Below are 10,820 nucleotides of genomic sequence, written 5' to 3'. Positions count from 1 at the left end.
TACAACTTCCTTTCCTCAGGTTTCTAGAACTTTCTACAACTTCCTGTTCCCGGGGCTCTACAACTTTCTACAACTTCCTGTCCTCAGGGTTCTAGAACTCTCTACAACTTCCTGTACCCAGGGGATCTAGAACTTTCTACAACTTCCTTTTCCCGGGGATCCAGAACTTTCTACAACTTCCTGTCCTCGGGGGTCTGAAACTTTCTACAACTTCCTGTCCTCAGGGGTCCAGAACTTTCTGCAACTTCCTATTCACGGGGGTTCTAGAACTTTCTACAACTTCCTGGTCCCAGGGATCCAGAACGTCCTGTCCTCAGGGTTTTAGAACTTTCTACAACTTCCTGTTCCCGGGGATCTGGAACTTTCTATAACTTCCTGTTCCCAGGGATCCGGAACTTTCTACAACTTCCTGTCCTCGGAGATCCAGAACTTTCTACAACTTCCTGTCCTCGGTGGTCTGAAACTTTCTACAACTTCCTGTTCCCAGGGATCCGGAACTTTCTACAACTTCCTGTCCTCGGAGATCCAGAACTTTCTACAACTTCCTGTCCTCAGGGGTCCAGAACATTCTAAAACTTCCTGTCCTTGGGGATCTAGAAATTTCTACAACTTCCTGTCCTTGGGGGTCCAGAACTTCCTACAACTTCCTGCTCCCGGGGGATCCAGAATTTTCTACCTCTTCCTGTCCTCGGGGGTCCAGACCATTCAACAGCTTCCTGTCCTTGGGGTTCTAGAACTTTCTACAACTTCCTGTTCCAGAGAGATCTAGAACTTTCCACAACTACCTGTTCCCGGAAGATCTAGAACTTTCTACAACTACCTGTTCCCGGGGATCCAGAACTTTCTGTCCTCGGGGTTCCAGAACTTTCTACAACGTCCTGTTCACGAGGATCCGGAACTTTCTACAACTTCCTGTTCCTGGGGATCCGGAACTTTCTACAACTTCCTGTTCCCGGGGATCCAGAACTTTCTACAACTTCCTGTTCCCGGGGTTCCGCATCTTTCTACAACTTCCTGTCCTCGCGGATCCAGAACTTTCTCCCACTTCCTGTCCTCAGGGGTTCCAGAACTTTCTATAACTTCCTGTCGTCGGGGTTCTAGAATTTTCTACAACTTCCTGTCCTCGGAGGTCCAGAATTTTCTACCACTTCCTGTCCTCGGGGATCCAGAATTTCTACAACTTCCTGTCCTAGGGGATCCAGAACTTTCTACAACTTCCTGTCCTCTGGGGGTTCAGAATTTTCTACAACTTCCTGTCCCCGGGGGTCCAGAACTTTCTACAACTTCCTGTCCTCAGGGGTCCAGAACTTTCTACAACTTCCTTTTTCCGGTGATCCAGAACTTTCTACAACTTCCTGTCCTCGGGGATCCAGAACTTTCTACAACTTTTTGTCCTCAGGGGTTCGGAACTTTTTACAACTTCCTGTCCGCAGGGGTCTATAACTATCGAAAACTTACTGTCCTCCGGGGTCCAGAACTTTCTGAACCTTCCTGTTCACGGCGACCTAGAACTTTCTACACCTTCCTGTCCTTGGGGGTCCAGAACATTCTACAACATCTTGTTACCGGGGATTCTAGAACTTTCTACAACTTCCTGGTCCCAGGGACCCAGAACTTCCTGTCTTCCGGGTTTTAGAACTTTCTACAACTTCCTGTTCCCGGGGATCTGGAACTTTCTACAATTTCCTGTTCCCAGGGATCCAGAACTTTCTACAACCTCCTGTCGTCGGTGATCCAGAACATTCTACAACTTCCTGTCCTTGGGGATCCAGAAATTTCTACCACTTCCTGTCCTTGAGTGTCCAGAACTTCCTACAACTTCCTGTTCCCGGTGGATCCAGAACTTTCTACCTCTTCCTGTCCCTCGGGGGTCCTTGTCGCCCTCCCTTTTCCGAGTGCTTTTGTCGCCCTCCTTAGGCCTATGTTTTTTGTGTTCTCCTGTCTTTTCTTCCTTGGTATCTAGCTCCGACATGCTATCCTGGTAGTCTGAAAGCGCTCTTCGGCCTTCTTTTACTGCCTCGATGCATTTCCCATCCCGCAAACAGGCTTGTACCAATTTCCATAATGGATGACTTCCCGGCCGAAGCTTACCCTCCGCCTTTGCTGTCTCGAGGGCCCTACCGAGCTTGTTCCAGCAGGGGAGATTGATGTCCCCCGAACCTCCAAACCATGGTGCTACTCGATCCACATCCTCCAAAAACTTTCTTACGGTACCCTTGGAGATTTTTAGATCTCAGTCCCTAAGCAGCCTTTGGATAGGGCGCGAGAAAGGCGCCATGCCAGCGGGTCCAGATGCTACATTTCCCATGCTGTACGTTATCTGCACACCTTATGCACGAGTTGAAATGCCTACCTATCTACACCGGGCTTACTTTCAGTTTCACTTACTGCCGATCCCAGGAAATACACTCTTGACCGGCTCTATGAAAACGTGGAAAAAAGGCAATGGGTCAGCACCAAGACGACCATACCCCGAATGACAGGGGCTCCCCAGAGCGGATTCACTCCTCCACCCAGCACGTCAGAAGTAATACTCACGGAGAACTCACCGGCGCCGCCGCTCCAAGCGTCTAAGTTCTGAATCCTCCTGCTTCTGCAGGGTTCTCTGCCTGATGCCGTGATGGAAGTCCCGGGGTTCAACACCACTTGCAGCACGCCACTCCTGCCAGCAGAAGAGACGACTGCAACAGGATCCTTCTCAGAACGCCCTTTATTGGATCACTTACACTTGAGGTTTGAAAGAGGCAAGAAGACCCCGTCCCCATGGAAGCAGAAGAATATATACGGTGCCAGACAAAGCCCTGACGTGTCATCAACCAAATGGCTCAGGCCAGAATGGAGTGATAAACATGCTAAATAATGATTCGCCAGATCGGATGGCCAGATCGAAAGACTCCCCACGCTGGAGGGGGGAGCTTATGCGCATGCGCACAAGTTCTCTCAAGTTTGACGTGGAACAGCAAATGGCGCCCAGGCTCCGTGCCCACGACATGACAGCACCATGGTGCGCGCTACATCTGACAGCACCATGGTGCACGCTACATCTGACAGCACCATGGCACGCACTACAGGGTAACTCTAACCAAGGAAGTGAAAGATCTATTTGACAAGAACGTTAAGGCATTGAAGAAAGAAATTGAAGAGGATACCAAAAAATGGAAGGATCTACCTTGCTCTTGGATTGGGAGGATCAACATAGTAAAAATGGCAATTCTACCAAAGGCAATTTATAGATTCAATGCAATCCCCAACAAGATCTCATCAAAATTCTTCACAGATCTGGAGAGGACAATAATCAACTTTATATGGAAAAACAAAAAAAACAGGATAGCCAAAACAATCCTATACAATAAAGGATTGTCTGGAGGCATTACATCCCTGACTTCAAAATCTTTTACAGAGCTACAGTAATGAAAACAGTGTGGTACTGGCATAAAAACAGAGAAGTTGACCAATGGAATCATATAGAAGACCCGGATTTTAACCCACAAACCTATGAACACCTCATTTTTGATAAAGGAGCCAAAAGTATACAATGGAAGAAAGAAAGCATCTTCAACAAATGGTGCTGGCACAACTGGATGTCAACCTGTAGAAGAATGAAAATAGACCTATATCTATCACCGTGCACAAAACTCAAGTCCAAATGGATTAAAGACCTCAATATCAGCCCGAACACACTGAACTTGATAGAAGAGGAAGTGGGAAATACCCTACAACAGATGGGCACAGGAGATCGCTTCCTATGTATAACCCCAACAGCACAGACATTAAGAGCAACATTGAATAAATGGGACCTACTAAAACTGAGAAGCTTCTGCAAAGCAAAGGACACTGTTATTAAGACACAAAGGCATCCTACTGACTGGGAGAAGATCTTCACCAACCCCGCAACAGACAAAGGTCTGAACTCCAAAATATATAGAGAACTCAAGAAACTAGACTGTAAAATGCTAATTAACCCAATTAAAAAATGGGGCACTGATCTGAACAGAGAATTCTCATCAGAGAAGTTCAAATGGCCAAAAGACACTTAAGGTCGTGCTCAACTTCCTTAGGAATCAGGGAAATGCAAATCAAAACAACTTTGAGATAACATCTTCTACCTGTCAGAATGGCTAAAGACAAAAACACCAACGATAACGTTTGCTGGAGAGGCTGTGGAGGAAGGGGTACCCTCATCCATTGCTGGTGGGAATGCAATCTTGTGCAACCACTATGGAAGTCAGTGTTTCGGTTTCTCAGGAAATTTGGGATCAACCTACCCATAGACCCAGCAATACCACTCTTGGTATGTTCATAGCAGTATTATTTGTAATAGCCAGAACCTGGAAACAACCTAGATGCCCTTCAATGGAAGAATGGATGAAGAAAGTATGGAATATCTACACATTAGAGTCCTACGCTACGGTAAAAAACAATGACTTCTCGAATTTTGCATGCAAATGGATGGAAATAGAAAACACTATCCTGAGTGAGGTATCCCAGACCCAAAAAGATGAACATGGGATGTACTCACTCATAATTGGTTTCTAGCCATAAATAAGGGTCACGGAGTCTACAATAGGTGAATCTAAAGAAGCTAAGTAAGAAGGTGAACCCAAGGAAAAACATATAGTTATCCTCTTGGCTAAGGGAAGTAAACAAAATTACCAGGGAGAAAATTGGGATCTTGGGGGTGGGGTGGGACGGGGGTAAGGGGAGATGGGGAGAGAAAAGTGAGAAGGGAAGGAGGTTGGGCCTTGGTGAAACAGGAGGATTGTATAAAGGAAGATTGGACAGGGGAGCATGGAACCACAATTCTTAGTTAAGGGAGCCACTGTAGGGTTGTCAAGAGGCTTGAACCTAGAGTGGCTCCCAGGAGCCCAAGGCAATGTCCCCAGTTAGTTCCTTGGGCAGCTGAGGATAGGGAACCTGAAATGACCCTATCCTATATTAATACTGTCGAATATCTTGCATATCACCATAGAACCTTCATCTGGTGATGGATGGAGATAGAGACAGAGACCCACACTGGAGCACTGGACTGAGCTCCCAAGGTCCCAATGAGGAGCAGAAAGAGGGAGAACATGAGCAAAGAAGTCGGGACCACGAGGTTAGCACCCACCCACTGAGACAGTGGAGCTGATCTAATGGGAGCTCACCAAGGCCAGCTGGACTGTGACTGAATAAGCATGGGATAAAACTGGACTCTCTGAACATGGCGAACAATGAGGGCTGATGAGACGCAAAGGACAATGGCACGGGGGTTTGATCCTGCTTAATGTGCTGGCTTGGTGGGAGCCTAGCCAGTTTGGATGTTCACCTTCCTAGATATGGACGGAGGGGGGAGGACCTAGGACTTACTACAGGGCAGGAAACCCTGACTGCTCTTTGGACTGGAGAGGGAGAGGGAACGGAGTGGGGTGAGGAAGAGAAGGGTAGGAGGAGGGGGTGTAGGTTGGGAGGAGTGGGAGGGAAATGGGAGGCTGGGAGGAGGTGAAAACTTTTTTTTCTCCTTTTCTCAATAAAAAAATAAAAAAAGAAGCTGGAATTAAAAACAGAAAACAGAACACAAAGGTCTAATTTCTGAGTGCTTGGGATTATAAATGAAGCCTTCTTATCTTCTTTCCCTGTTGTTGGATTACAGAATCAAAATCACAGAGAAATACTATTTCCCATTTCTGAGATTGCACAGATAAAAATGACTATAGACAAGAATTAGAAGAATAAAATCCTCATTTTTTTTTCCTATCAAGGTAGCAAATGGTGTAGACATTATGGGAAAGTTTTTCCATTCTTCAAAAGTATTTTTATTTTCATTTACATGTGCATTTTGTATACTCATCTGTGTACACACAGAGTCCAGAAGTCAACCATAAGTGTTATCTCTCAGCTACCAAGCCCCAGGTTTTCAGATGAGGTCTCATTCTTGCCTGGAGCTCCAGGGGTTCTTTTGTGTCTCCTCTCTGAGATCACAGGGACAGGGTACCACAAGCGACTTTTTACATGGATCTGGGTAATAAATTAAGCTCCTTCCTCATGCCCTCCATATAAATAGTTTTTTAATAAACTGAGCTATCTATCTTACCAGGTCCCAGTTCCTTAAAATTGTAAATGTCTTATTATGTGCTCTAACAAATTCTTTCCTAGGAATATTCCCAAGAGAATTAAAAACATACACACAAACTTGTACATGTGTACTTATTACATCATTCCTTTAAATAATCAAAAGGTTGGAGGTACCCTAATTCCTATGCACATCACTGAGTGGATAAGCAGAATGTGCTACATGCATATAATGGAACAGGTCATGAAAATAAATGAGGTACTAATATTAGTTATGAGTGACCCTTGGAAACATGGTGAGACAAGTCAAACCCAACACATATATTATATGAAAACATTGCTTAAAATGTCCAAAATTGATAAAACTGTAGGAACAGAACAAGGCTGAGGAGGAAGAATGGTTAGATAGTGAGTGCTAATGGATATGGGTTTCTTTATGTGGTGATATTTGAAGTACCCTGAGACTGGTTAGTGGTCATTGCTCTGAATGAACTAAAACTCATCAAAATTTACACATAAAGATGCATATTGTAGTGTGTGACCCATAAACCATTTTTAAATGAAGTGGCTGTGATAAGATGAAGAATGTATAGGTACACCTTGTGCACACTTGTTTCTCCTGGGAGCTGTTACTTGAAGGTAAAACAATTCTCTGATAGGAGATCATGATTATCTGGTAACTGTGGCATTTCACTGATTTTTCTTAAAGATGCACAGGGATGATATGAGACACTCTACAACAAAAACCTACATCCAGGGCTGGGACAGGCAGAACTGAAGGGAAAACAATGACATTTTGAATTTGCATCCAAATGGTTGGAGTTAGAAAACACTCCTCCTGAGTGAGGTAACCCAGACCCGCCAAAATGAATGTGGTATGTACTCACTCAGAAGTGGATACTAACTATAAATATAAAACATTGAGCCTGTAGTTCATGATCCTAGAGAAGCTATGTAATAAGGTGAATCCAGTGAAAACCATATATAGATCCACCTGGAAATTGGAAACTGACAAAATCTCCTGAAAAAATTGGGACCATAGGGGTGGGGAGTAGAAGGAAGGGAATAAGAGGAAAAGGAGGAGAGAAGAAGAGGGTTGAGGAGAACTTGAGGAGATAGGATAGTCGAGATGGAGGAAGGACAGGTATGAGAGCAAGGAAAGAGCTATCTTGATTGAGGGAGCCATTATGGGGCTAGCAAAAAACCTAACTCTAGAAAAAATCCCAGGAATCCACAAGGATGACCCCAGCTAAGACTGTAAGCAATAGAGGAGAAAGTGCCCAAACTGGCCTTGCCCTATAGTTAGACTGATGATTATCTTAAATATCAACATAGAACCTTTATCCATCAACAGACGGAAATAGAGGCAGAGACCCACATCAGAGCACTGGACTGAGCTCCCAAGTTCCAGTTGAAGAGTGGGAGGAATGAGAATATGAGCAAAGAGGTCAAGACCATGAAGGCTTCATTCACTGAAACAGTTACCTGAGCTATTGGGAGCTCACCAACTCAACTGTACTGAGAAGGAACAAGCATAGGACCAAACTAGTCCCTCTAAATGTGGGTGACAGTTGTATGACTGGGATAGACTAAGGGGCCACTGGCAGTGGGACTGGGATTTATTGCTACTGCATGTACTGGCTTTTTGGGATCCTATTCTCTTTGGATGGATACCTTGCTCAGCCTAGATGTAGTATGGAAAGACTAGGACTTTCCACAAAGCAATGTACCTTACTCTCTCTGAGGACTGGAGGGGATGGGATGAGAGGGTGTGTGAAGTGAATGGGAGGAGAGGAGTGAGTGGGAATTTAGATTGATATGTTTTTTTTAAAAAAACCAATAAAAACCCGTTCATGGCATGCTAAACTTTTAACATACCAGTTGCTCCCTCACCCACTTTTAAGGCTTCAGAAATGTAGAAACAAATGGAAATGTGCTGGCTTGTCTTGGACTAAACATGCTACCATAAACACTCATTAAGAACAGTATAGGGTAAACTAACTCTGGTTGTATGTAGAATTGATTTCCCCTTCCCATGTCCATTATAGTCTTTTTAAAAAAGTCTGTGACAGGGCGCCAGGAGAGCCAGCATTGGGGTGAGTTTCTGACCCCATGGCAGCAGCCTGGGACAGGGAACTCAGAAGTTCCTCAACCCCCAATCCTTCTTGGGCTCTCTGCAGGCCTCTACTCCCTGCATACTGCCTCTTTCTTCCTATCCCACCCAGCTTGCATTCAGAACCCTACACCCTTCTGCCCCCCCTGCCCTCTAGTGCTGGGTCCGAATCCTCAGGGCAACCAGGCGGGTGGGAGTTCATTTGTTTCAATAGCCTGCCTGCACCAAGCAAGGTAGGTGCTTTATTTACGAGCTACCCTACCAGCACGGAGACCTGATCTCTGCGCCAGGAGAGCCAACATTGGGGTGACATCCAGTTGTGCCAGCACCATTTGTGGAAGATGCTTTCTTTCTTCCATTTATGCTTTTACCTCCTTTATCAAAAATCAGGTTTTCATGGGTTTGTGGGCTAAAATCCGGGTCTTCTATACGATTCCATTGGTCGACGTCTATGTTTTCATGTCAATAGCACACTGTTTTCATTACTGTAGCTCTATAATGAAGTCAGGGATAGTAATGCCTCCAGACAATCCTTTATTGTATAGGATTGTTTTGGCTATCCTGGGTTTTTTGTTTTTCCATATAAAGTTGATTATTGTCCTCTCAAGATCTGTGAAGAATTTTGATGGGACCTTGATGGGGATTACATTGAATCTATAAATTGCCTTTGGTAGAATTGCCATTTTTACTATGTTGATCCTCCCAATCCAAGAGCAAGGGAGTTCCTTCCATTTTCTGGTATCCTCTTCAATTTCTTTCTTCAATGCCTTAACGTTCTTGTCAAATAGATCTTTCACTTCCTTGGTTAGAGTTACCCCAAGATATTTTATGCTGTTTGAGACTATCATGAATGGTGATATTTCTCTGGTTTCCCTCTCTGTTTCCATATCCTTTGTGTATAGGAAGGCGATTGATTTTTTGGAGTTAATCTTGTATCCTGACACATTACTAAAGGTGTTTATCAGATGTAGGAGTTCTTTGGTAGAGTTTTGGGGTCACTTATGTACACTATCATATCATCTGCAAATAATGAAAGTTTAACTTCTTCCTTTCCAATTCGAATCCCCTTGACCCCTTATGTTGTCTTATTGCTATTGCTAAAATTTCAAACACTATATTGAAGAGGTATGGCGAGAGTGGACAGCCCTGTCGTATTCCCAATTTTAGTGGGATGTCTTTGATTTTCTCTCCGTTTAATTTGATGTTAGCTGTCAGCTTGCTGTAAATAGCTCTTATTGTATTTAGGTATGGTGTTGTATCCCTAATATCTCCAAGACTTTTATCATAAAGGGATGTTGAATTTTGTGGAATGCTTTTTCATCATCTAATGAAATGATCATATGGTTTTTTTCTTTCAGTTTATTTATATGATGGATTACATTGATAGATTTTTGTATGTTGAACCAGCCCTGCATCTCTGGGATAAAGCCTACTTGATCATAATGGATAATTTTTCTAATGTGTTCTTGGATTCGGTTTGCCAGTATTTTGTTGAGGATTTTTGCGTCGATGTTCATGAGTGAGATAGGTCTGTAATTCTCTTTCTTGGTTGAGTCTTTGTGTGGTTTTGGTATCAGAGTGACTGTAGCTTCATAAAAGGAATTTTGCATGGCTCTTCTGTCTCTATCTTGTGGAATACATTAAGGAGTATAGGTATTAGGTCTTCTTGGAAGTTCTGGTAGAACTCCGCATTGAAACCATCTGGTCCTGGGCTTGTTTTGGTAGGGAGTTTTTTTTTTTATGGTGAAAAAGTGTATATTTAGAATTAGCTGGCTGGGCTCAGTTTAGATGATTCCAATCTTGTTGGCAACATCCAGAGCATCATAATCAGGAGCCAACCGAACATACACCTTCTTCTCTCCATCGGGCCTTATGAGGGTGTTGACTTTGGCCACATCGATGTCATAGAGTTTCTTCACAGCCTGTTTGATCTGGTGCTTGTTGGCCTTGACGTCCACAATGAACACAAGTGTGTTGTTGTCTTCTATCTTCTTCATGGCTGACTCGGTGGTCAGGGGGAATTTGATGATGGCATAGTGGTCAAGCTTGTTCCTCCTGGGCGCGCTCTTCCGGGGGTATTTAGGCTGCCTTCGTAGCCGCAGGGTCTTGGGACGCTGAAAGGTGGGCGATGTGCGGATCTTCTTCTTTTTGTGGCTGTGGACGCCTTTCAGCATTGCCTTCTTGGCTTTCAAGGCCTTCGCTTTAGCTTCGGCTTTGGGAGGGGCAGGAGCTTCCTTCTTCGCTTTCGGCGCCATCTTGACGAAAAGCTTGGTAGGGAGTTTTTGATAACAGCTTCTAATTCTTCGTGACTAACAGGTCTATTTAGATTGTTCACCTGGTTTAACTTTGGTATATGGTATTTATCTAAAAACGTGTCCATTTCTTTTACATTTTCCAGTTCTGTGGCATACAGTCTTTTGTTAAGATCTAATGATTCTCTGAATTTCCTCTGTGTCTGTGGTTATGTCCCCCTTTTCATTTCTGATCTTATTAATTTGTGTATTCTCTCTCTGCTGTTTGATTAGTTTGGATAGGGGTTTATCAATCTTGTTGATTTTCTCCAGAAACCAGCTTTTTGTTTCATTGATTCTTTGGATTGGTTTCTGTGTTTCTATTTTGTTGATTTCAGCCCTCACTTTGATTATTTCCAATCTTCTAC

General features: G+C 43.9%; 1 protein-coding gene across 1 annotated transcript; it reads right to left on the bottom strand.

The window, feature by feature from the left end:
• Positions 1-9,930: 9,930 nt before the first annotated feature.
• Positions 9,931-10,416, bottom strand: LOC121443751 (60S ribosomal protein L23a-like). The gene has a single exon (XM_041645553.1). The coding sequence runs from the start codon at positions 10,414-10,416 to the stop codon at positions 9,946-9,948; it is 471 nt and encodes a 156-aa protein (XP_041501487.1). The 3' UTR covers positions 9,931-9,945.
• Positions 10,417-10,820: the final 404 nt, after the last annotated feature.

This window comes from Microtus oregoni, unplaced genomic scaffold (genome assembly GCF_018167655.1).
Source record: "Microtus oregoni isolate MIOR12 unplaced genomic scaffold, Mior012 000112F_ref0000385, whole genome shotgun sequence".
NCBI lineage: Eukaryota > Metazoa > Chordata > Mammalia > Rodentia > Cricetidae > Microtus > Microtus oregoni.
This window is presented reverse-complemented; position numbering and strand designations above follow the sequence as displayed.